The sequence below is a fragment of the Necator americanus genome, chromosome IV, assembly GCF_031761385.1.
Source record: "Necator americanus strain Aroian chromosome IV, whole genome shotgun sequence".
Lineage (NCBI taxonomy): Eukaryota > Metazoa > Nematoda > Chromadorea > Rhabditida > Ancylostomatidae > Necator > Necator americanus.
Window position 1 is genome coordinate 13,595,990 of NC_087374.1, and position 23,792 is coordinate 13,619,781.

The following is a 23,792-nucleotide window of genomic DNA, read 5'->3' on the forward strand; positions in this document are numbered from 1 at the left end:
TAAGTCCAAGCGTTGACCGAGGAAGTCGAGCGCAGGTGACGGTGTGTCAGCGAAATTCCCCATTTCCGTCGCCCCACATCGATGCTCAGTCGTCTCTCCACTCCTGCATGCAGTTGTGAACCATTCTTCTTCTAAAAAAAGCTTGCATCACGGATGCTTCCTTACACCTACGTCACGCTACCCTCTAGAGAACTGCAGCATCGCACTCAAACTTGGAATAACAGGGTGGCATGGCTAGGGTTTCGCCTGAGAACTCTCGCCAAAAGAATGAGTACATAGCAATTGATGTAAGCAAGACCGGCACCGTCAGGACTTATACTATAAATTTTCCGAGCATCGACATCTTCAAATATCTGGATTCGATGACTGCATTTATCGGCCTTACAGGCAGGAGCACTGCCCTTGGAGAAGTTGCATGTCGAAGAAGGGATCGACCATCGGCTTGTTCTGTGACAAGAAGATACCCCACCGTCTCAGACCAAAGGGAAACTCATGTGAACTTTCTCAACCTTAGATTCGAGAGTTTCCTCAAGACATGTTGAGCAAGACAACTCATCATTCTTCTCATAATCACATCGAGGAAGCAAAGACAGCATATAAAATTGTTGTTCAGCAAGTAGTTCCTTCTATTTCGCGAATGCTGGCTCGCTACCAAAAAAGGGATACGTCGCCTCGAAGTAGAAAAGGAAAAGTTATTGTGAGCGATTCCTATCATTTGTGTTGACCAAATCTGCAACGATGACATTCGGCAGAGAATAGGCGTGGCTGCTACGGGAAAAGTTGCGTGAAATTCAACCTCGATGAAACAGTCACAAAATTCTCCGTAAGGCGGGCATAAATCTAGATATATGTGGCAAGGATGGCGAATGTAGCACAGTCGGTTAGAGGTTCCGCCGTCTGCACTATCGATCAAAGGTTCGAATCCGCCGTAGTGGTCACCAAGCCTTTCATCTCTTCGCAGTCGATAAATTGGTACTAGAATTGTCTGGAAAGATAAAAAAAACACTGACTTGACACATCGGCAACCCCCCGTAAGTCATGTAGAGGCCAGTTACACGTTTGTAAACCCCAAACTATTCTGAATTGAAGTGAACGTGGTGGCGGATCCCAGGCGGGTTGATTAACGCCAGACACGTAATCCTTTATCTTTTATATTCGGCAAGTGAGCAAAGAGGCGGCCGAAACAGTGCTGGCTTGGCATGTTTCACACTGACATGAAACTAGTCGGTATTCACTCTGATCAAACAGATAATTGGGCAAAACGCCATGAGCTGACTAGAAAAAGGGATTCCGTAACAAATCGCAGCAGCTTTTTCATCTTAGATTTGAGAGCATCCTCAAGAGACGTAATCATGCTTCTGGTCTTCTCACGAAATGACGGAGAAAGCAAAGACAGCTTTTCATGGGGCTACAGACTGCGGAGGGAGATGTTGACGTTTTCGCTTTATCCGCCGCAAAATCCACTTTTGCCTTCATTGTTATAGAATAAGCTAGATCAGAAGTAGCCAAAAAGTTGTCTAAGCACCTTTTTCTGCATCGAGCTTTGCTATATTTGAAGGCGGTGCTGCTTATATATCTGACCCATATATCCATCATACATCATCAACAAATCCACGAGTTTAATCGGTTGTCCGTCCATGATTCTAGTTAGAGGCACATCTGTTAACATTTATTGGGGCTGGTGCAACCCATAGCGCCAATAAATAGGGTTTGCTTCCATGCCAAATTGATAGCACATTCTACAGTTGTGTCAAAATGATCTGAAACTTGGCACTACTAAATGAGCGGCTACGCTCAAAGTGGCGCGGTGGAGCTAGCACTTGGGAGTAGACCATCACTGGCTTGAAGCAGCTGCTTCACGTCGTTTTGAAACTACTATAGTTTTCTTCAGTTTTTCTGCTACCTTATTTACGTATGAGTCTAGACGTCCGACTAAAGCCCGACCGCAGGAGGACTTCTCACAACTTTCTGCCAAAGAATTAAAGTTGTTTCTTTCCTACCACTGCTTCTTTCCCTCTTTTTTTACAAGGGAATATTGATGGAGGATCACATCAACGCGCCCTTGTAGGCTCCTTGCTAAAGGTGTCAATACCAAACTTGGCAAATGTCCAAGCTTGGTTTTACATTAAAGGCATCACCCCACGAATTTGAGGTGGTACGGACTTCAGGAGGAGTATTCGTATACGGGATCGTAGATTAAGGAGAGGGAGGTGATTCCGTCTATTTCTTCCTAATAGCCGTAAGAACGGCCCAGAAGATACGGTTTCGAGCGTTCCGGCGCGCTATTTCCTACAACGAGTTCGATTGGAACGCGCCAGCTGTGGTCACACGCCGCATCTTACGGGCCGTTTTTTACGTCAATTAGCAAGAAATCGACGTAATCACCCACCTTTCCATAATCTACAATCCCGTATACTAATACTCCACCTGAAACCCGCACCACCTCAGATTCGTGGGGTGATGACTTACTTGACTTAATAGGCGGGCTGATGTCATCGCCTGACGCGATTACCCGCATCTTCGCCGAGGTGCGCCGTCCTTGAACACAGCTCTGCCCAACCTTCACGATCTTCTGCGAGAGCTTGCACAGAATCAATCCATTCGTCGCTATTCCATGTTCTGCGAAACCTTACGTCTCGCCTGAACTGCCTGTCCACGCCGAGTGTCCTCAGGTCCTCTTTTACCACCTCAGTCCAGAACTTCCGTTTTCGGCCAGGTGGCTTCTTCCAACTCGAACCCGACGAACTCTTCAGAACTCGTTGGACAAGGCGATCTGCCGGTCTCCTTAATATATGACCAAAGAAGCGAAGACGATTTACTTTAGCCGCTTTCGAAGGCGGTGCAAGATGTTGATATCTTCCACGTGTCATCCGCCGGTAAACCACATCAATTTCTGCGTAAAGATCTTCATTGTGATATACCCTAGGCCAAAAGTAGCCAAGTAGCCATCTAAGCAGCTTTCGTTCCGTGCAGTCAAGCCTCTCCATAACCGTTGATGGTGCTGCCCAAGTCTCCGTTCCATACATCATGATGGGGCGAATTGCGGATAGGTAGACTCGCAGTTTGACTTCGGTGGTGGGGTCGACCACAGACATTTCGTTAAGGAGTTAAATGCAGAAGTGGCCTTAGCGCATCTTTGCTGAACATCTCTCTCGTAGCTGCCGTTGTTCTTCAGCATACAGCCCAGGTAACAGAACTCATCGACGAGTTCTATCGGTTGTCCGTCCACCCTGATTCCCGTTCGAGGTCTCGAAGAGATCCACATCTGCTTGCATTTATCAGGGCATAGGAGTAGTCCGTAGGCTGCAGCCAGTTTCGATACAAAGTTGACAACATGTTGAAGTTTCGTACTGCTTTCCGCGAATATAACAACATCGTCGGCGTACTTGAGGTCAGTCAAGAGGCACCCTGATGGTGCTAAGACAATGTCGGCAGAACACTGGTCGACTGTTTCTCGCATAATGTCGTCGATAGCGAAGTTGAACAGGAAGGGCCCTGCCACTGTTTCTTGTCTTACTCCAGTTACCACCTCAAACGGTGTTGTACATCCGGCTGGTGTTCGAACTGCAGTAGTTGTTCGTTGATTCATCATTGTCATCAAGCAAGCGAACGAATTTTCCTGGTACTCCATCAGCGCGAAGCGCGTTGAGAAGACGGCCTCGGTGAGGAGAGTCGAACGCGGCTTCAAAGTCCAGAAAGTTCCAGAAAGCTAGTTGCATTGGTTTCGAATACCGCTGCCAGATTTCGATCACTCTCCTGACGATGAACACCTGGTCAATCGTAGATCGGCCAGGACGAAAGCCAACTTGGTCGTCGCGCGTTGTTTCTTCGCGATGTTTAATGAGTCGGTCCAGGATAATGCGCTTCAGTACCTTGTACATAACACGCAGCAAAGAGATTCCTCGACAATTCCTTGGGTCCGTGACGGATAACTTCTTGTGGAGGGGCGATAGCGTGTCTCCACGAATCAGGTATCCTTTTATCCTTTTATCCATATTGAACGGATGATCTTTGTCATCTCACGAATCCCAGACGGAGGAAGATATTTTAGCATTTCTGCGCTAATCCCGTCGTCTCCGCCAGATTTTACATTCTTCATTTTTTGAATACAGACCAGGACCTCCGACACAGTCGGTGGCTCCTCGTTAACCGCGTATGTCGCTCTATGAACGTGTTCAAGTTCAGGGGCTGACGGTGCTAGCCGGTTCAGCAAGGTCTTGAAGTGTTCCTTCCAAATTGGAAGGGTTGCTTCACCGACAGCTACCCCATTGGCAGTGTTGAGGACAGGGGAACATCTTTTCATTTTGCCGCTATACTGTTTTAGTAGAGCATAGGCTTCCCGCGGGTTCCTGTCCTCCCACGCCTTCTCAAACTCCATCGCTCTTGACGTCCACTCGTTATCGCGGTCTTGTTGCAGTTGACGACGCAGATTCCTTCTGAGACGCTTTTCCTGGTTGAAGTCACCAGCGCTGCGCGCGGCACATACAGAATTGTATGTGGATTTTGTTTAAGTAGATGCAAAGGCAAACTTCGTCCACGGCAATAGAACCGGGAGCGTTTCCCCTGCAGCGTCCTGGATGCACTTTGTGAAGGAATCCGCATCGCTAAGCTTCTTCCTGGTCCGTACTCCAACATGAATAGACACACGTTGGCGGAATTTTCTTCTGCATTGATCGTCTTTCAGACCTGCAATGTCGATTTTCGGTTGAAAAGGATTTCCTAGGTTTCTCTTGTGGAGCCGTATCTTGAAGCTTAGAAGAACTGGACTGGTGTCAGAGTCGAACACGACGTCCCAAACAGCTTTAGATTTTCGGATATCTGACTGAGGAATGTTCCTCGCCAAAACGTAGTCGAGCTGAAGTTTAAGAGTCCTCATCTTCCGCTTGCGCTGCTCTTCAGGCGTTAAAAGGGTTAACCCCTGCCGTGAGCTGATGCCGTCGATGATTTCTATTAAACGTGGAAAAAGTGGAAGCGATGATGAGGCACGTCTGTTCGCACAAGTCGACCAAACGGTCACCGTTGTCCGACGTGCATTCCGCTGCATAGTACCATTTTCCTAGCACATCGGATTGCTGTTCGAGTCCCATCTTCGCATTTGCGTCGATTCCGACAATGACCACCTGCTGGCTTGGTATTTTAGACATCAACGCATTGAATTCATCATAGAAGACGTCCTCACTGTTGTCCTCAGCGGTTTCCGTAGGTGCGTGAGCACTTACGATCCAGAGTTTACGTCCTCTGCGATCCCGCAGTCGTAGAAAGGCGCATTTAGACGATGTTGAGCCAAATTCCTCCACCAGGTTCTTGTAATCGTTCCTCACAGCTATCGCGCAGCCACCTACTTTGTTCTCATCAGCATCGCCGCAGTATATGGTGTAATTTTCGATGCTGATGACGGGCCGATCTCTCATGCAAAAGGCACTCGCAGCAAAAGGCACACAGAGATATCGCAGAAGTCTGGATAGAGCGGCTTGTTGGAGTTCACTCGATAGTGTTCGGCAGTTCAGCGTGACGAAACGAATGGTTGTTGCCAAAGATTCCATGCTCCCTTCAGGCAGTTGACCTTTCAGGTTATGGGCTTTGGCGGTGTGCTGGACGAAAACACCTTTCTGCAATGTATGGGAAGCTTTCGCCATATAACAGTGCAGGTTATATAGCTCGTACGTTCCCAATGCGTACACTCAAACGCCTGATTGCGTTTAGTTAAAGCACGGCCACCACGTGCAGGTAGCAATCAGACTCGTATACGCGGATTCGTATACGTGGGGTGATGCCTTTAATATTCCTTCGATCCCAATTTGAGCAGGCTTGATCTACATCCCTAGCTAGTGATTTGAAGTTCAGTATTCACCGTGTCAAGATTCAAGGACAATCGAACATTGAAAAAGCGAGTAAAATAGTTATTGCTATTTTTTGAGAAGAGACTAAGGTAATAGGACTTCGTCCAAAGTTGTGATTACTTTCGAAGCTACTTATTTATTTATCAGAACGAAATTAAGATTTATATACTACGAGAAAACAGCGTTTCACGAAAAAAAAAGATGATATCTAAAGAATTTCTAAAATAACGGAAGAGATCAGAGACCAGAGATTGAGCGCTTAAAGCTAAACGATGCTCTAGGAAGAATAACCGGAAGTGCTTCACCATTTTGAAACTAGAATATGCAAACTGTAACAAGTATACAATAGGACTTATTGATAACTATAAAAGTGCTCTAGAATAGTCTAAATGTAACAAAAAACAAAACAAAACAAATGGTGCCTATTCGGACTCCATCTCTGCGGATTCCTCTATGAATAACTGATCAGGAGAACCACACGATGATGTCTCGGTGTGCATAGGTGAACCTGACTTCGTGGTAGTACTTGGGCAGGAACTGGACTGATTATCTTGCGCTACAAGCGGTTCCTGCTGCCCTGTCTCAGCCGCTGTAAAAGAACTCTGTACGCTGTAAAAGGCTTCGGAACATTTGTTCATCAAAAGAATGTGATTATAGCATTACCTCTAAACTCTGCTAGCTTTCTTTCCTTCTTATCTCTTCTCTTCTCTCTTTTGCTTCTCTTCGCATCAGTTTTATTGCTCTGAGAAGCTCCCTGAATGGAAAAAGGCAGTTTTACAAGGGGTATCATAGGAATGGAAAAAGTACATATGAATGGAAGGCACAACTAGCGACGTCCCAGTGCCAATAGAGGTTACATTAAATAAGCGGTGTTTTCAAGACATGTAATTTAAAATGGATTCAAAATTTTGTAAAGGTCCCCTGTAAATGAAACGGATAAATATTTATTGCTGCTGGTAAATCTAATCCTAAAGTAGTAAATCAATAAGCTGGTTATTGGATTGTAAATATTGTATGGATTCGCCCTAACGAATGCCGAGAAACGGGGGATCGAATCAAATGAATGAACTGGCACACACCTTGTGCTTGAAAGTCGAGGGAAGTTGTGTTTGTGCTGCATGTTTCAGTTTGCTATCTTCCGCTACATAACAACCTGGAGCTCGTTTCTGCATTATCTAGAACTTTGAAATCGGAAATTATGGAAAGCTATCTATGAAAAGTATTCACAAAAAGGAAGATATATGATATGGAAACAATCTTCTGCCAAGATTCTCAATGAATGAACCAGCATGGTGCATGGTGTAGGTGCTTCCTCTTTTTTCTGTTGGTTTTCAAATGAAAAGTGTTTCTGTGGATTGGGAGTTACCATTGTAGAGTATTTCATGTAATAACAACATAGAGAACTAGAACCAACCTGCCACTGCAGCGGTATCATTGGTTCCAGCCCAAAAAATGCATCACGTATATAGAAAGGAACATCCGCAACAGGTATTCCGCCTTTGTTACATTCAAATATTTCACTCCTACAAGGAACGCTGAGAAAAGATTACGAGATTCAAAGTTGCATAAAAAAGTGAGCTCGTATTTACAACTTACACAATTTCTCCTCCCTGCGCACGAGGGAAGATCTTGACAAAGCCATCGTTCTTATTTACTAGCATAAAATCTCCTGGAGGAAGGTGACCTATTTCTTGTAAAAGTTTGGCAAACAGTGTGGTATGTGCGGAAATCCTGAACGAAGAATGACGATGGGTCGTCGTTCCAAGAGAAGGCTGCAGCATTTTTAACAGTTAAACACCTCACATTCGCTTTGCCTCCTGCCTATGAGTTGGTCCATTCCACAGCAACTCACTTCCGTGTATCACAGTCACACTAAAAATCAATAAATTTATGGTTAACTGTAATGAACGATTTTCAAGAAAAAAATTCATACTTCTGTGCGTCCCAGTGTTGCAGCTGGAGTATGTGATCGCCCCTGAAATAAGAAATGATTAATACTGCAATTATATGAATTGATATAGCATAAGAACATTGATTTTTCGTACAAGATCACAATGTTTTAAAAACATTTAAGGTAGTGAGTGTTCTCATAAATAATGCGGTATTCTAGACTTCTTTTGATTTTCAAAATACAAGACGAACAAAACTTCTTTCAAGTCTAAAATACACTCCTGCCCGTCTACACGACGAAACTGCAGTTTTCCCGGTGGCAAGACGAGGGCGTAGAAAGAAGAGAGTACAGAATAATCATTTCAAAAAAATTGGTGTCCCACATATTTTACGAACTTCTGAAAGAATTAAATGTCCCGGCCACTGAAAGTGCAAAGCAATAGATTCCTCGTGGTTCAAACGATTAGGACAAGAGTCTGCGAATGTATTAAGTAATGTTTGAAAAGCTTATTTAACTAACAAAAAGAGTTCGCCTTTTTAGCGAATAATACTAAAAATATCTCTGGAAATTACTTTCGAAAGACCACTAACTTAAAGTGAGCACGAAAGAGCCCGTGATTGGCTGCTTGTTTAAACATTCCTTTGCAGTAGTTCCACATTGATTCAGCGTCGGAAAGTCGCTGAAAATCAACCACATGTCAGCACGAACGTGATCCAAATCGTTCATGTAATCATCTTGTCAAAACAAGAAATAAATGACGAACCATCGCTCCGGCATTTGGTACATACTCTACTTTTGGCTGGAATGACAAAGTTTTCCCCTTCATTGATAGGTGACCCTCTGAGCACACCGGAGGTGGGCGTGACCGTACGAGAACATTTGTGCCAACAATAGAAAACACTGAGTAAGTCTTTCCTAAAAAAAAATACAGATAGAAAAGCAAAAGCATAAAATTCTAAGCTAATTCCACATAATTCATGATGCTCTCTTCTGTCCTTCACCCATCACTTTTCATCGATTACATAAGTTGCCCCCGAAATTACTATAACTTTGGAATTGTTTTGCTGTCACAAGCTCAACCTTATTAACAATCACAATCCAAATACCTTATGTGGGTACTGCACATTTTCTCTGTTATCTGCACTCGTCCAGTTGTGCCCCTTCAATTTTTTCTTTTGAATCTAGAAGTGATCATGAGTCTAGTTTTTTTGGTCTCTAGTCACACAAGTAACTTCACCTTGCCGTACTGGTGGAAAGAAAATAAAAGAAGCAATTTGATCCTTCATTTAAAAGCAGTAACTGACTCTCATAATAACTGATATAAGGTCACGATTGTGTGTACGTGATCAGATGTGATCAGTAATGAATATGTAAAAAAGAAACAAACATCTGCAAAAGTATCTGTGTAGTATATCTGTAAATTAAATGTTCGAAGACCACGCATTTAACATATTGGTACGTAGGCGAGAACAGATGCCGCGGCAAAATAGAGTGGCCAGAGAAACGGGGAGAGAGATTAATTACTGACCTCTGCTATTTCGATACCGTTCAAATATTTTCACTTAAAGGCATCACCCCACGAATCTGAGGTGGTGCAGATTTCAGGTGGAGTATCCGTATACTATGGATGGGAGACTATGGAGAGGGGGGTGATTCCGTCCATTTCTTCCTAATTGCCGTAAGAAACGGCCCGGAAGATGCGGCGCCGCACAAGGCTGGCGCGCTCCAGTCGAACTCCCTGTAGAAAATAGTGCGCCAAAACGCCTGAAGCCGTATCTTCCGGGCCGTGTTTTACGGCAATTAGGAAAAAATGGACGGAATCACCCCCCACCATAGTCTGCCATCCCGTATACGAATACTCCACCTGAAACCCGTACCTCCTCAGATTCGTGGAGTGGTGTCTTTACGGATTCTTTTCTCTAAAATGAAAGAGTTGAGAGGCATCACCATTTGCAGATTGATTCCTAGTGGAAGACTTCTCAGTGTGGTTTTGTGGTAAGTCCAGTGACGGGAGTATGGAATCAAGAGGATCACAGAATCCACTGAAATAAGAAAGAACAGGTTTCTCAAAAAAAAAAAAAAAAAATCACCCGCAAATCTTCCGCACTACCTTTTCTTGTCATGCGAAGAGGTCTCCTTTTTCTTCTCAGCAACTTCACTTGCAGCAGAATTCGAGACTATGTCAGCTGGAATCGAGAGTAATACAATCTTAATTTGAATAATATAATATTGCACCGTATCGGTCTCTCTTTAGCTGTTGGATGGAAAAATCCCCGTAAGTACATACAGTATGCGACATATACATTCACATAGATATACGGAATTATTAACTTAGAAGTCAACTTCGTACTTTTTCGATGGACGAAATTCTTCTTGATCAAGTATTTGATGAAATGTCTCTGAACATTCGTGCGATTAACTGCTTCATGAACAAGTGGCCTTCCAACGATCGCAATATTCGTCATTGTTCCTGAAGTGCAGATTAAAGGCTGCGGCAGAAATAAGAAAACCAGTCCGAAATAGAATAGATGGAACTGACCATGAACAAGTTTTTCAAGCACGCGTATCGGAATACTGTACGAATAATCGTGTCCTGTGAAAGGTTCACTCATTAAGTGACAAGCAGTTGTTGCATCCATTGCCACCCGAATGTCATTTTCAAGACATAGGGATGTTACAACCTAAACTAGGTAGTTAGAAAGGGGCGATATTTATAAATATGAAGAAAAACAGAAGTACATTCTAGAAGACTTCAACCAATTTTAATCACAACTGAATTCTTCTGCAATCTCCGGAGGGAACGGCAAAACCTAAGCTTCAAAAGCATGTATTTCAAGAGAGGAGAATATCTTCCCAAGTGACAGATCTTATTTGTTACAAAAATGGAATTTTCGAGAAGTCGTTCTTCAAGACAAGTAAGATATTGTATTCAGACATAACCAAACTGGACCACTTATGTCGACGACTAGGAAATTTGTACAGACAGACACAAAAACAGCAGGAAATTCAAGAGCAATTTTTATACAGTGGTGGTTGCGACATGCGACAACCACATATGGTGGATATTCAATTATAGCTGTTCTCAAATAATCGACGTAAATGGCACAACTAACAGCCATTTCAAATTACTTATTTTTGGAGTGGTTTGAAAGTTATAAAAACCATCTGATTTCATCTTAACTATGTTATGCATTGGAATAAAGCATGGCACACTTAACTTATGGTTGTAGAGGTCGAGACATTTTATGTAAGCGAATTCGTGGACTGTTCGAGCACTGTGTTAAACACAACAGGTGTGCAGCACCCTAATGGGAGTATAGAGCACAGGAGACCACATAATATAAGATACTGTTAGTAAACAAGGTATTTTCTTTACGTTATTTCGATCGTACGATTGCTCGATCGAGTGCTCATATAAAAAGGACACTCACTTGAAGATCGTCGAAAATGTGGTTTGAGTTGCATGTATCCGCTTTAAAGAAACTGCTCAACTCGGATGCGTCTAAAGTGCAGCGGTTGCGAAGATTTGGTAACTGAAACGTGTATCTTCACATTTAGTTACATATGACAACAAATTGAAACAAACTCTTGGTTATCGTTATGTCGTACAAGTCGTTACCACCATGTGCAAGAGCCGAATAATTAAACTATATGTGCAGCAGGTTAAACCGCTATGAAACACGGTGCAGTTGTGCAAGCAGTGCGGTTCAGCGTAGCAGTTAGGATCGAGGGAGGACGTTGTTAGCACCATTCCTTGCTGCAGTTCGCGATCGTCCCACACCGATTCCAATCCCAGTTTGAACGCACGGCTTTGAGAGAAGCCGCTTACGCAACTATACCGTGTTTTATGTCGTCTTGACCATACTATATAATCTGACTAGATATACCTTGAGAAATCATAGCATCCCAGGAGTATACCAGTATACTTACTTAGATGTAGGTATCTAAGTAAGTATCATAGTCATCATATCATCATCAACCACAGCAGTATATATATATATATATATATATATATATATATATATATATATATGTACCATATATATACATATATATATGTATATATATATATATATATATATATATATATATATATATATATATATATATACATATACAGCCTGAACGCGCGGCTATTACCGGACTTCAGGCTTATTTTGGTGTTCGCTTCGCTCGCCTTCACTGATCAGTAAGAAATAACGGAAGCGGTATTTTTTGGAAAATTAGAACTGCTTTTTTCTATCAACGCTCTCTTCAATTTTTTTTACCCGAAAATTTGAGTATAGATACAAAATCTTATGGTTTTTTTTTCCTAAGCGCGTCAGTTCTATATTTGGAGAACAATCAAACTTGATTTTACATCTATGTTTCTCTCAAATCTCCACATTTTGGAAACATTACTCAAAATATGAGTCTCCTCCGTTCTCAACTATCAGCAAAGAATGATGTGCTAACATGAAATGACGTGAACATCACTACCATGACGATTAAAATAACGTTCTACGTCAGATCGCGTAAACTGTTGATTACTATGTATTGTATTTAAGCAGCCGTTCGCACGTGTGTTTCCTCTTTTTGGACAAAGGATGTTAGCAGCATAAGGAGACATACTGGGAAATATACAAAGGGACCATAGAAACACATTCTACCGCCTCCCGCGCACCACTCGTCCTCCCCAGTGTATAGCTTTTTGGCACCGGCGCAGCATTCCGACCCCGCGAACCCGTCCCATCCCATTTAACAGCTACCTGGCTCCGGGGCACGAATTCGACGCCGCAGACCCGTCTCAGCCAATCTTACCGCGCCAATTTTAGCCAACTGCTTACATGATCTGATGTGGAACGCCATCTTTATCAGTACGATGATGCTGTTTACGTCATTTTATGTTAAAACACCATTCTTTGATAACTGTCAGGGGAAATCAGGAGGAACACCCGTATTTCGAGTAATGCTTTCAAACTGTATCTATATTATTTTGGTATCAAAGAAGTGTTTGAAGCTGATGGTTGAATATTCTCCAAATCTAGAATTGACGCGTTTAGAAGGAAAACTCCTTAATCTTTCGCCTTAATTTATAATTTAAAAAAAAGCAGAAGGAAAGCGTTGTTAAAAAAAACACAAACCTAATTTTATAGAAACTTTTTTTTTTACAGAAACACTATGAACTTCCATTGATCAGTGAAGGGGAGCAAAGCTAAAATCACAGAAAGCCTGAAGTCCTGAATATATATATATATATATATATATATATATACACCGAAATTTCTGCAGAATTTTGTGAAGTGCATTAGTTGGTGAGGCTGTTATCCATTTTTACTCTAGTGAAAGCAAAAAACAACGATTGCCGTAAAAAAAAACGGCTCGGGCGATGTAGCTTCGAGCGATCCGGCGCGCTATTTTCTACAACGGGTTAATTGGAGCGCGCTAGTCTTGTGCACGCGCCGCATCTTCCGGACCGTTTTTTTCTACGGCAATTGGAAGAAATGGACGGAATCACCCCTTCTCCATAATCTATTATCCCGTAAAGAATACTCCACCGAAAATCCGTACCACCTCAGATTCGTGGGGTGATGCCTTTAAAGAAAGGAAAATGTTCAAAAATTGCAAAACACTCTGAAAGACAAAAAAAAATTGTCTGCACTGCATCTCCAATCATATTGAGAATGTTAAAATGAAAACGTCCTCATGCCGCATGAGTACTGAACGTGAGAGCAGCGTGGCGCAGTGGAAGCGTGCTGGGCCCATAACCCAGAGGTCGGTGGATCGAAACCACTCGCTGCTAATGTTTTGCACATTTGCTAATAGTTTTGAAGAAAAACCAAGGAAACTTGAAGTATATCCGTTCTGATTTTTACATGTTCTTTACCACTACATTACTCACTTTGTGTCATACCAGTAATATATGTTGAACTTAGAACCTAGAAAAATACGAATCTATCGAAGGAGCAAACAAGTACTCACAACATTCGACTGATTCTCAATAAAAACCCATTTGTCAGAAATCTTTCGATTTAGAGAAGAGAAAAGTTTGCAAATTATCCTCCATTTATGAGTTATATTACCTGTATCCTATCAACTCTTCCTTTAAGAAGGGTTGTGAGGTGAACCGGACGGATTTCTGGGTCTGAGCGAATACTGTGGACATTCCACTCGACTGAGCAATGGGGAACTGAACAGTTGAACTTGTTTCCAAACGACTCATCATGCCAACGTTTCTGCCATCGTTCCTGAAAAACTGAAACATTTCAAAACCACTAAAACAAGGCGAAGTGATGCTACCAAATGGCACAGCACACAAACCAAAACAAAGGCGGATGCCATATGATGAGTGAAGCCAAGGGGATGAGTTGTAGCGGGCACGGATTCATTGTTCTCCATGGTGTTCTCAATACTGTCCAAAATAAGAAACTCCATGTGCTCCTTCTCAGGTTTCGCTTGCTGTTGAAAAAGCTGGAAACAACAGCAACATAAAATAAAAGGTAAAGCACCGAAAGAAAAACAAACAAACCTTCAATTCCTTCAAATTGTTCTCGAATCTAATTTCTCCAGCATTCATTATGCTTTGACAAATTGCTAAGAAACGTTGCTGATCGTCTTGGGTAAGCTTCTAAAACATCAATTTCGAACACGAGGGTAATATTGAAAAAGGAAAATAACCAACGGAAAATAAGCCGCGAGGGAAAAACTCCTTCACGCTTGGACACCACGGGAGCAATTCACGAGGCTGGAATCAAGAAAATGATATCACAAAAGGGAAGACAGAGTATTTTTTTTCCAGAACATACGTTGACAGTATTAGGCTTTCCTTTCGCATCCTTCTTCAATGGTCCCTCTCTTTCAGCCTTTGCACGTTGGCGCAGTTGAATCATTACTTTATGAGCGGCATCTCTGAGAAAATAATGAATAAATAAAATGTTAGTGATGTTACTCAATCTAGTTAATACGCTTACTTTGATAATTTCTTGTGCTTAACTATTTCGTATTTCAACTGAGCATCGGAAAGCTCAAACGAACGCTTGTACAAGTACTGGTCAATTTCTTCTTTGGGAATTACCATTTTCGTGTTCTGAAATTAAAAAAAAAACATGCTGAAGATATTTCAAAATGTTCGATGTGAAAAGAAGGAAGAGACCTGTTTGGCTTTCCTCGAATTTCTTAATGGTTTTTTGCTTTTTTGCTCCCCAGGAAGAGAATGTTGCTCCTTGGCAGGTTCATCGTCGACTTCTAGAAACTAGAGATCAAACCCATCTCACGGATAGAAAAGTTGGTGAACGAACCAAAAGTCAAAATTACTTTCTGATAAGAACATCACAACTTCAGTAACGAAAGCATAAGGAAAGCTTTGATAATAAGCACAGAGAGAGGTGCTAGTAGCGACGTCCTGCTAGATAAGGAAATATATCCACAAAAAAACTACAGTAATACTATGGCGGAAGTCATCAAGTTGGTGTAATTCTCTTTCAAACAGCATTGATAAGTGAACCAATCACGAATTCTCCACTTTTTCCACAGCAGTTAACTATTACTTATGATCACTGATGCGGTGTTAGGCGAAACTAGCTCGGTAGGTGAAGAGAAACAATATATTTAATCATATATTATATTGAAAAATATATCAAAATGCATCAAAAAGTTCGAACTTACTACACCATGGGGGCGGTCCGTCAGGAAATAGGACTTCTGCGCCACCAAACTGTTCACGAAGACGTTTCTTCATGCAATGAACACACACGTAAGGAGTGTGCATAGCTACACCTGAAATGTGCTACCTGAACAGACACAGCGTTTAACGTGCCCGAAACCTATCCTGAAGACTTGTGCCAGTGATCATTCTCAATATAACATCCTAATTCGCAGAAAAAAATCGTGCCTTTCCATGCTTATACCCGTAAGTGACAGTATATTTTCAGTGAAGTACTGTTTCAAATGAAAGAATTGTGGAAATTTCTCGATCGTCATGTTTAAGACTATTTCTGTGGAAATGGCTTACACTTTATAGCAGAGGCAGAAAATCATATGTCAGTTCCCGGAGAAGATTTATAGCAATCTTTAATAAATAGAGACGGCATATTTTAGAATGTTAGTTGTGTGTTCTTCAAATACAACAAAGACCGAACCATAGCTATCTTAGAGAATGGAACAATGAACGGCAACGTCGTCTGCTGTTTCTTCCTAATGTAATAATCCTATTAGTAACATCAGAAGAACAACCAGCTCTCTGTATAAGAGGTCGTCTTTGGAGACGTAATTTGTGTTCCGCTGGACAATGGGTCGCATAGTTGACTTGCCCTCGCAGGAGTTCCTTTCAGAAGGGATCATTCACGATCACTTAGTTATTTCCGAATAACGACAACACTTTCAATTGGTCAATCAAAAACTACTTCTTCTATAATATTTAATACTTCTTTAATTGGGAAGGTCTGAAAAAGAGTCTGGATTATCAATCCTCTTGGGATGCGCCAACGAGTTTTACCGCAATTCGGAACCGTTTGAAGTTTATGAACGCGCGTACATCCTTACTATGAATTACGTGGGCGAGCCGATGTGTCAAGTGATTCTTTCATCACTCCAGACTAATTTGACACCAATTTATCGATTGCGCAGGGACAAAGGCTTGGCTAGTTGGCACTAACATGGTTTCGAACCTCAGATCGATAATCCCGGCAGCGGAACCTCTTACCGACTGCGCTATCTCCGGCTCATTAGGAAGGTATGTTGATGTAACATGTAAGGATGTTTCAAAGATCCTTCAGGTCTAAATTCGAGAAGCAATCCATTCTTTGAATTCACAAACATCTCGTTTGTTACAGAATAAAGTGTGAGTAATGAAGAAGAGGCTTAAAAAAACAAATAAAAATAAAAAAATAGTTTATAGAGAAAAATAAAGATTAGCAAGACAAAAATGATGAACAAACAAGTAAACAGAAGTGGGGGGGGGGGCGGGGGCGGTGATGTTATGTTGATCCCAAAATGTGCGCAATAATGCATGCTGTCAACACAACTGCATATACAAAACACAACTCTAGGAACGTTGGACCTTATATTAGATGCGATAAACAATCGTGGTATGAAGTGGGACAATAAGAAACGATTGAATGTAAAGTCTGCAAAAGAAAAGAAAAGAAAAAGATTGAAACAAAGCATCAACTCACGCAGAGCATCCTCGTCCTCGATTAGTTTGTCCAAAATTGGGCACGACATCGTTGAAGTTTCTGCTGAAGACATTGTTCAATCGAGCCGGTATTCAGGCAACAACTTGTCTGATGATTTGAGTCAGAGCCTAATTTGATTACCTTGGATGAACTCTGAAACGAAAGAATTATGCGCATATTCTCTAGCACTCTTATAATATAAAACATATTACGTTAATGTAGGTACGACTAAAAATGTTTGTTTAGAACAGAACATATGAGAAAGTTGTTCATAAAAGAAAGATTCGCTTCCATAATCTTTTAGATTAGTATATGTATTATACAAGAGTACATGTATTATTATAAAGATGTGCTTCCGTGAAACTCCGAAAATAATTGAGGATATAGAATGAGGAACACTGAGGAGAGTCGTTTATTACCAGCCGCACACAGAAATCCTACTGAACTTCTTTGTAAAGTGCGAATCTATGGGAAGAATACGAACTGAGTCAACATTTCTACGTGTGCAAATTCTGTTTTTTAAACAATATGTAGCCGAGAAGAATTGAACGGGTGAAGTGAATGAAGAGTCCGAGTCCTGGAATTAGTTTTTACATTTGTACATATGATAGGGCCCTACGTAATAATGGGGCCAAAAATTCTCTCAATCGCGTAGCTGCACTGCTCCAACAGTGAATCATCAAGTGAAGGAAAAAGCAGGGATAAAATGTAGTTGGGGGAGCACTCTGTTTGTGGAATCAAGAGCAGCAATGCGGCTCTATCTTCCTTTTTTTGGTAACTTTAGCTTACATATTATAGATCCCCTTAGACTAACCCTTAGGTTTTAGGGCCCCGATTGACTTAGTTACTTACATCCAGAAATAACAGGGCGGCTCGGTCCCCACTCCCCTCCAACTATATGTTTCCCAAATTTCCTACTATAGAGGTGAAACTCTTGGTAACAACGCTCCATTTTAGCGCTGAAGCGCTGAATTGTCAGAAATTGACGATCTGAGGTAATCGGATCACTCGTCTTAATAGGGAGCTCAAAAGCGTGCAAAGGTAGGTGGGGAGAAGGGGACTTAAGGGTATCACTCCACGAATCTGAGGTGCTACGGATTTCAGGTGTATTGTTATAAGGGATAGTAGATTATGAAGAGGAGGGTGATTCCGTCCATTTCTTCCTAACTGCCGTAAAAAACGGCCCGGAAGATACGGCTTAAGGCGTTCTGGCGCACTATTTTCTGGAGGGAGTTCAACTGGAGCGCGTCAGCCTTGTGCGGCGCCGCATCTTCCGGGCCGTTTTTTTTACGGAAATTAGGAAAGAATGGACGTAATCACCTTCCTCTCCGTAATCTACTATCCCGTATACGAATACACGACCTGAAATCCGTACCATCTCAGATTCGTGGGGTGATGCCTTTAATTGAACTGTACATTTGAGCCCAAGATAGCTTGAGCCTACATCACATGGATCCTCGGAGATTAATGATTAGATTTTAGAGGCCCGACTGAGTTAGCTATTCACTTTCACTGATAATCTCGTAGGATATGGAACACGACGAAATAAAAGGATGAATTCCGTGTGAACTCCTGCGGTAGGTCGAGAATTTTGGGCAGAACTACATTCGAGGACCACCTTTCAGGGAAGACGTGGGTAACCGTGGGGTCATGAGATAGCACCAACCCGCTGACTAAGTCAAGCAAGTGAATTCAAAATTCACAGAACTGGAAATGAGTGACGAATATGAATATGTAATGAATACAACTGAGATTGATACAGTTTAAAAGGACGAGCACAGAAAATTAAGGGATGTCAATCATAACCTAATGAACAACTTAAGAGACCCCAAACATAAAAGAGGGCAAAAATGCAGCAACCCGCAATCTTCACGAAGGAAAGCGGAAGGAATGAAGGTTTCGAAAATTGTAAAATGATGTTCAAATCTCCCGCATCTGCGTCCTAGTCAGCGAGGGTGCAGACGACGAGAGTATTTGTAACCGACTGCCTTCTCCAACGTCTCATTTTTGGGCCTAAAGTCGCTCAACCATGGTGCGTAGGTTTATTTCATTTCTTTTGTGATATTTTTGATGTAGGATTTGAAAAGAGTTCTAAAGAGTCGTGTTTAACGATGAGGCATTAGAATCATCCATGCGAGGTTGTGCGGTTACTGATATTCTGTCTAGTTTTGTTTCTTCTGAGTGAAGAATCTAGCAAAGTGCAGATAGGTTGAACTGGCAGGGAGTCGTTTTTGATGCCTTGTTGTTGAGGATTTGTTCTCCTTTCTGAATGCTGGTTCATTTGTTTATTTCAGCCTTCGAAGAAGGTGATAAAGAAGAAGGTTGCTGCTCCACCTGCTCAGCTTCGCGCTGCCGCTCCACAGAAGGAGGTAAAGAACCCTTTGTTCGAGAAGAGACCAAGGAACTTCAACATTGGTAAGCGAATTATTAAGGTAGAATGATCCGTACTTGAGGGCACAAGTTAACTTGTATTATTTGTTTTTAAATTTCTATTTTTTTTCAACTGAAATTTCACACAGGTGCATCTGTTTGTGCATGGTTTCATTTCTGTTCTGTTTTCGTCGGTTTTGTTATCTCACAGCGAGAAGCTTTACTCATAAAGAAATTTGAATGTAGATTCTCTTTACATTCAGTACGGTCTAACATACGCCTTAAAACCATACTCGATTCTGACTCGATCTCATTTCGACTTCACCCTTTCGATTCATCATTCCTTCTACTACTTGAAATATTAATGCGGTAGAAAGGTGTTTTGTCAGGATTTCCATTATTTGAAAGGGAATCAACTGGAAACATGAAGTAGATTTTCATACTAGAAGGAGAAATTATGACAACATTAGAATATCTCTTAGTTACGTTCATGTAGAATTGATGGGAAGTAACTGCGTTAACCTTTAATCCAGCCTCGATTCTGTCTGCCTATCGGGGATTACAATCTAATTAAGATGTGGGATTTTGTGAACGTTCATCAGCATGTTTAGAGGATCTATTATTTTGTATCTACCTACGCTGTTTTCCACTGACTCATATACTGTCATATACTTAACACTAGCTTAAGTCCAAAACACTAAGCACAATTGTTTGCGTTTAGTGTGGATTGCAATAACTTATGTCCCACCCTATTTAGTCTTGGAATTGTTTATGTATCAGCTTATTTGTAGATGCATTGTATTTGTATCATCTTTTGATACAGTTCTATTTTGTGTTTTGAACATGTTTAATGAAATGATATCAGAATATCACCTCGTTCGAAATGATTGAGGGTTAAGAATCTCTTGTCTTCATATATAAAGATTAATACATAGTCATGAACGAGTTCCTCATTTGATTATTAATAGCTATCATAGTAGGTTGAAGGATAATCAAATAGAATAGTTTAGAAGCTGAAGTTGTGAATGAAGTAATTGTTGGGGAAAGCTTCCCAAGCGTATAACTCTAGCAAAAATGAGAAGTCGCCGATACTTCTTCAAAAAAGAAGTCCGTTAGGATATGAATTGGTTCAAATCACCATAACTCAAATGAACCTTGGTACATTGGGTGCTTATAGCATTTAATTAAAATCGAGGGGATAAAAGGAAAATGCTGTAGTAGTATGTAAAGAATATTTTGATAGTTTGGATCTATATTATTATTATTGTTGGATCTCTCACGATCTCCGTGTTTAGTTGGCTTTAACCGATTATTTTGTTAATTGTGTTAACTAAGATTGGTTTCACACTCTATAATACCCAATCAAATTGATATATGGATTTTTTTCTCTTGCAATGTTATGCAATTTTTAGTTTTTGCGTGCACGAAAATTTTGCTAGTGAGCTGTGTTCTCACTTCTCGGACAAATATGGCTTCAAATCGCATTTTTTACATTGCTTATAAATTCCCTATAGTTTTGATCACGTTATTTTACACTTTACATTATTTTAGTACTTTTTATAGGATGCGACATCCAGCCTAAAAGAGATGTGACGCGCTTTGTGAAGTGGCCCAAGTACATTCGCCTGCAGCGTCAGAAGGCTGTGCTTCAGAAGCGACTGAAGATCCCTCCACCGATCAACCAGTTTAGAAGCGCACTCGACAAGCAGACGTGTAAGACGCATAGACAAATGTTACGCAACATATTTGGTATTTCCACCTACTTCAGCTTCTCAACTCTTCAACCTTCTGAACAAGTACCGTCCTGAGTCGAAAGAACAGAAGAAGGAACGTCTGCGTGCTCGTGCTGAGGCTCGCGCTGCAGGTAAAACTGAGGAGATCACAAAGCGTCCACCAACCGTTCGCCACGGTATTAACACTGTTACACGTCTTGTGGAAACCCGTAAGGTATCGTAGAACTTTTTTTTTGACATTTTCAAACATTACTCACTAGTTGTCTTTACCAAAGCTAGAAGTCCTAGTCCTAGGCCCAACTCGTTGTAATTGCGCATGATGTCGACCCTATCGAGATCGTCATCTTCCTGCCTGCCCTTTGCCGCAAATTCGGTGTCCCATACGCTATTGTGAGAGGAAAAGCTTCTCTCGGAACTGTTGTACGACGCAAGACCACTTCTGCTGTTGCTATCGTCGATGTCAACCCGTTCGTTTCCTTTTATTTCTGGAAAAGTTGGTCTCTTTTTATTATTATTATGCTACAACACTGTCACTTAAGCGAAGACCGATCTGCCCTTTCGAAGCTGGTAGAGACTGTCTCGACGAACTTCAATGAGAGGGGTGAGGAGATCAGGAAGCATTGGGGTGGCGGTCTTATGTCGGCTAGATCAGAAGCGAAGAAGCTCAAGATTGAGAAAGCTCGAGCAAAGGACCTCGGAATCCGTGCGTAAATGGATCACCATTGTTTTGTTGATAAATTGTTATAATTTTGGTTTTTGTTCGTTACACTGCTGAATACTAACAAAATTCTGACCCTTATCATGATGCGCTTTTAGAATCGAAGGAAAAGGAAAGTGCCAGGTATTAGATGTTGTTTGAGACTCTACATAAAGTGTCTCCAGTTTCACCTGTCTGTACCGCCCGAGTGGAGCTAGCAATGGGCCGACCTCGTTTGTGGGTGCTAACTCCACCGCTTCAAGCGCAACCGCTTACATAGCTATACCAGACTTCATGTCGTTGGAAAAGCTCGTTCGATGGTAAAAAAAAGCGAAATCAGCGAAATTTGTTTCATGGTGATAGATTTTGCATTGTCTCTTAAAAAAAGATATCCTTGTCTTGGTTTAATACCCAGTTGTAGTGTATTATTTTGGCTAGAGACTCATTGCTCTCTTTAGTTTGGAAGTGACGCGGTTTCTTAAACATTGATGCATCAGTGTTGCGTTACAACGAAAAACTAAGAATAACTCTATTAGCTTTGCAAGTTTCTCGAATTTATGGTGGCAGTTGGGATCGAGGAGGTTCCGCTATGGACCCTCTATAACCCCGTTATCGCTGCGTTTCGGGTGAAACTAGCGATGATACCACCTCGATCCCACCCGCTATTGACCTGAGTCTTCCTGTTCTGCAAAGGCGATGAGGATTTCTCAATGGCTCTTGTCTATGATTTCTTTTTGAACTTCCGCATCGGCATAATAGCAAACCAAGAAGTGTAGCACTGGTTGAATCTACTTTTTGTTATTGTTGTTTTTGGTTATTAGATATAACTACTTCCATTTGCTGAGCATTCAACTCCTCCGGTGAGTTTGAAACAAAACTGAAAAAAAGAGTACATATTATGTTGTTTGTCTTCAGTTCCCAGGTATTTATATACTTCATCTCGGTTTAAGAGGTTAAATGTCAGTTCACCGAGTTCGTTTTGAATGCTCCGTAAGCTCACCTACAATGCTGAGGGATAGTGCGCAGGCCAGCCTATATAGAGAATGCTAGAAAATGTTAGTAATCTCGAAGGTTCATTTTTCTGCTGAAGGCACCCATACAGACAGTAATGACAAAGGCGAGTAAAATAGGTACCACCACTCGTACGGATGTAAAAAGTTGCTTCTTCGAATAATTTTGCTATTACTCCACTTTACTAACTTTCATTCCACCGCTCATATCTCACTGGGTAAACTGAAACCTCACTGTTCCTTTCGGGGCACTAACTCGTGGATTTGGAATGTCTCACGTTTTCGCTGGTATTCTTGAAGGTAGGTCTCGAACCGTGCCTACTAGCAGAAATAGACTGGGGTCGACATTTTACACGTTGATTGCAATCCTTTTACCCCTAATGGAACGTATGTGCTTCACTATACATTGAAGAATTCCTAGAGAGAGAGCAGCTTTGTAGACTTAAAGGTATCACACCACTAATCTAACGTTATATGGCTTTCCGATGGTCAAAAACTAGACGGGATTGTAGAAACGGGTGGGATCCCGCTCATTTCTTCCTAATCACCATAAAAAACGGCACGAAAGATGCGGCTTCGAGCGTTCCGGGACGCTATTTTCTACAACGAGTTCTATTGGGGCGCGCCAGCCTTGTGCGCGCGGCGCATGCTTTTAAAAAAATTTTGTCCTGTCAACCTTGCAACCTTTGGGTGTTTCATGCTACATCTTGTTTGGACAGAAAACCATCCTAAGTCTGAGTTAGGTTGAATTTTCACATAAATTTAGTTCCGGCAGCAGATACTTTTATCAAGACTCTTGTGTCCTGTGAGTTATATATGTAGGCAGGGATCCTCAAAATGACATGTTGAGTGTTTGGTTTTAAAAATTTATCCGATTCTTCGTGGAGAGACAGATACTGATGCTGAAAGCAACTTCAGTGTCTTGTTGATAGCGATATATGCGTCACGCGATATCCTGATATGACTTCTTCACAGAAGATGCGCACGAAAGCAACATTCTTTAAAATGCAGCATAAAAAACAGCTCAACAGTCCATTAACAGTGAACATATCTCTGTTTAACAAAATGTTTTTAATAGAAAAAAAGTCTAGCGAATCAG

The 23,792-nt window shown here is 41.6% G+C and overlaps 6 protein-coding genes across 8 annotated transcripts; 1 reads left to right on the forward strand and 5 right to left on the reverse strand.

Moving 5' to 3' along the window:
- Window positions 1-2,492: 2,492 nt before the first annotated feature.
- On the reverse strand, window positions 2,493-2,987 carry RB195_001176 (uncharacterized protein; the record flags this gene model as incomplete). The annotated part of the gene is made up of 1 exon (XM_064197833.1): window positions 2,493-2,987. One exon carries the CDS (start codon window positions 2,985-2,987, stop codon window positions 2,493-2,495), a length of 495 nt encoding a protein of 164 aa, XP_064053714.1.
- Window positions 2,988-3,025: 38 nt separating this feature from the next.
- RB195_001177 (uncharacterized protein) lies at window positions 3,026-3,631 on the reverse strand (the record flags this gene model as incomplete). The annotated part of the gene is made up of 1 exon (XM_064197834.1): window positions 3,026-3,631. The coding sequence occupies one exon, from the start codon at window positions 3,629-3,631 to the stop codon at window positions 3,026-3,028; it is 606 nt and encodes a 201-aa protein (XP_064053715.1).
- Window positions 3,632-3,979: 348 nt separating this feature from the next.
- Window positions 3,980-4,378, reverse strand: RB195_001178 (uncharacterized protein; the record flags this gene model as incomplete). The annotated part of the gene is made up of 1 exon (XM_064197835.1): window positions 3,980-4,378. The coding sequence occupies one exon, from the start codon at window positions 4,376-4,378 to the stop codon at window positions 3,980-3,982; it is 399 nt and encodes a 132-aa protein (XP_064053717.1).
- On the reverse strand, window positions 3,980-5,636 carry RB195_001179 (uncharacterized protein; the record flags this gene model as incomplete). Of its 2 annotated transcripts, XM_064197837.1 has the most annotated exons (3): window positions 3,980-4,469; window positions 4,584-4,855; window positions 4,917-5,636. In XM_064197837.1, the coding sequence occupies 3 exons, from the start codon at window positions 5,634-5,636 to the stop codon at window positions 3,980-3,982; spliced, it is 1,482 nt and encodes a 493-aa protein (XP_064053716.1). The 2 variants fall into 2 exon arrangements, with proteins under 2 accessions (XP_064053716.1, XP_064053718.1); XM_064197836.1 differs by lacking the exons at window positions 3,980-4,469; window positions 4,584-4,855 and having other exon boundaries at window positions 4,896-5,636.
- Window positions 5,637-6,262: 626 nt separating this feature from the next.
- Window positions 6,263-16,956, reverse strand: RB195_001180 (uncharacterized protein; the record flags this gene model as incomplete). The annotated part of the gene is made up of 23 exons (XM_064197838.1): window positions 6,263-6,429; window positions 6,504-6,594; window positions 6,920-7,015; window positions 7,255-7,363; window positions 7,437-7,571; window positions 7,644-7,712; window positions 7,774-7,815; window positions 8,322-8,410; window positions 8,495-8,646; window positions 9,679-9,773; window positions 9,842-9,917; window positions 10,082-10,201; window positions 10,271-10,412; window positions 11,163-11,264; window positions 13,794-13,958; window positions 14,032-14,181; window positions 14,240-14,338; window positions 14,393-14,455; window positions 14,517-14,619; window positions 14,682-14,797; window positions 14,864-14,955; window positions 15,376-15,486; window positions 16,884-16,956. 23 exons carry the CDS (start codon window positions 16,954-16,956, stop codon window positions 6,263-6,265), a joined length of 2,457 nt encoding a protein of 818 aa, XP_064053719.1.
- A 1,640-nt stretch (window positions 16,957-18,596) lies between these two features.
- Window positions 18,597-21,697, forward strand: RB195_001181 (uncharacterized protein; the record flags this gene model as incomplete). 2 transcript variants are annotated; one of them, XM_064197839.1, is made up of 6 exons in its annotated part: window positions 18,597-18,617; window positions 19,178-19,298; window positions 20,817-20,966; window positions 21,022-21,200; window positions 21,281-21,453; window positions 21,526-21,697. In XM_064197839.1, the coding sequence occupies 6 exons, from the start codon at window positions 18,597-18,599 to the stop codon at window positions 21,695-21,697; spliced, it is 816 nt and encodes a 271-aa protein (XP_064053720.1). The 2 variants fall into 2 exon arrangements, with proteins under 2 accessions (XP_064053720.1, XP_064053721.1); XM_064197840.1 differs by lacking the exon at window positions 18,597-18,617 and adding an exon at window positions 18,913-18,915.
- Window positions 21,698-23,792: the final 2,095 nt, after the last annotated feature.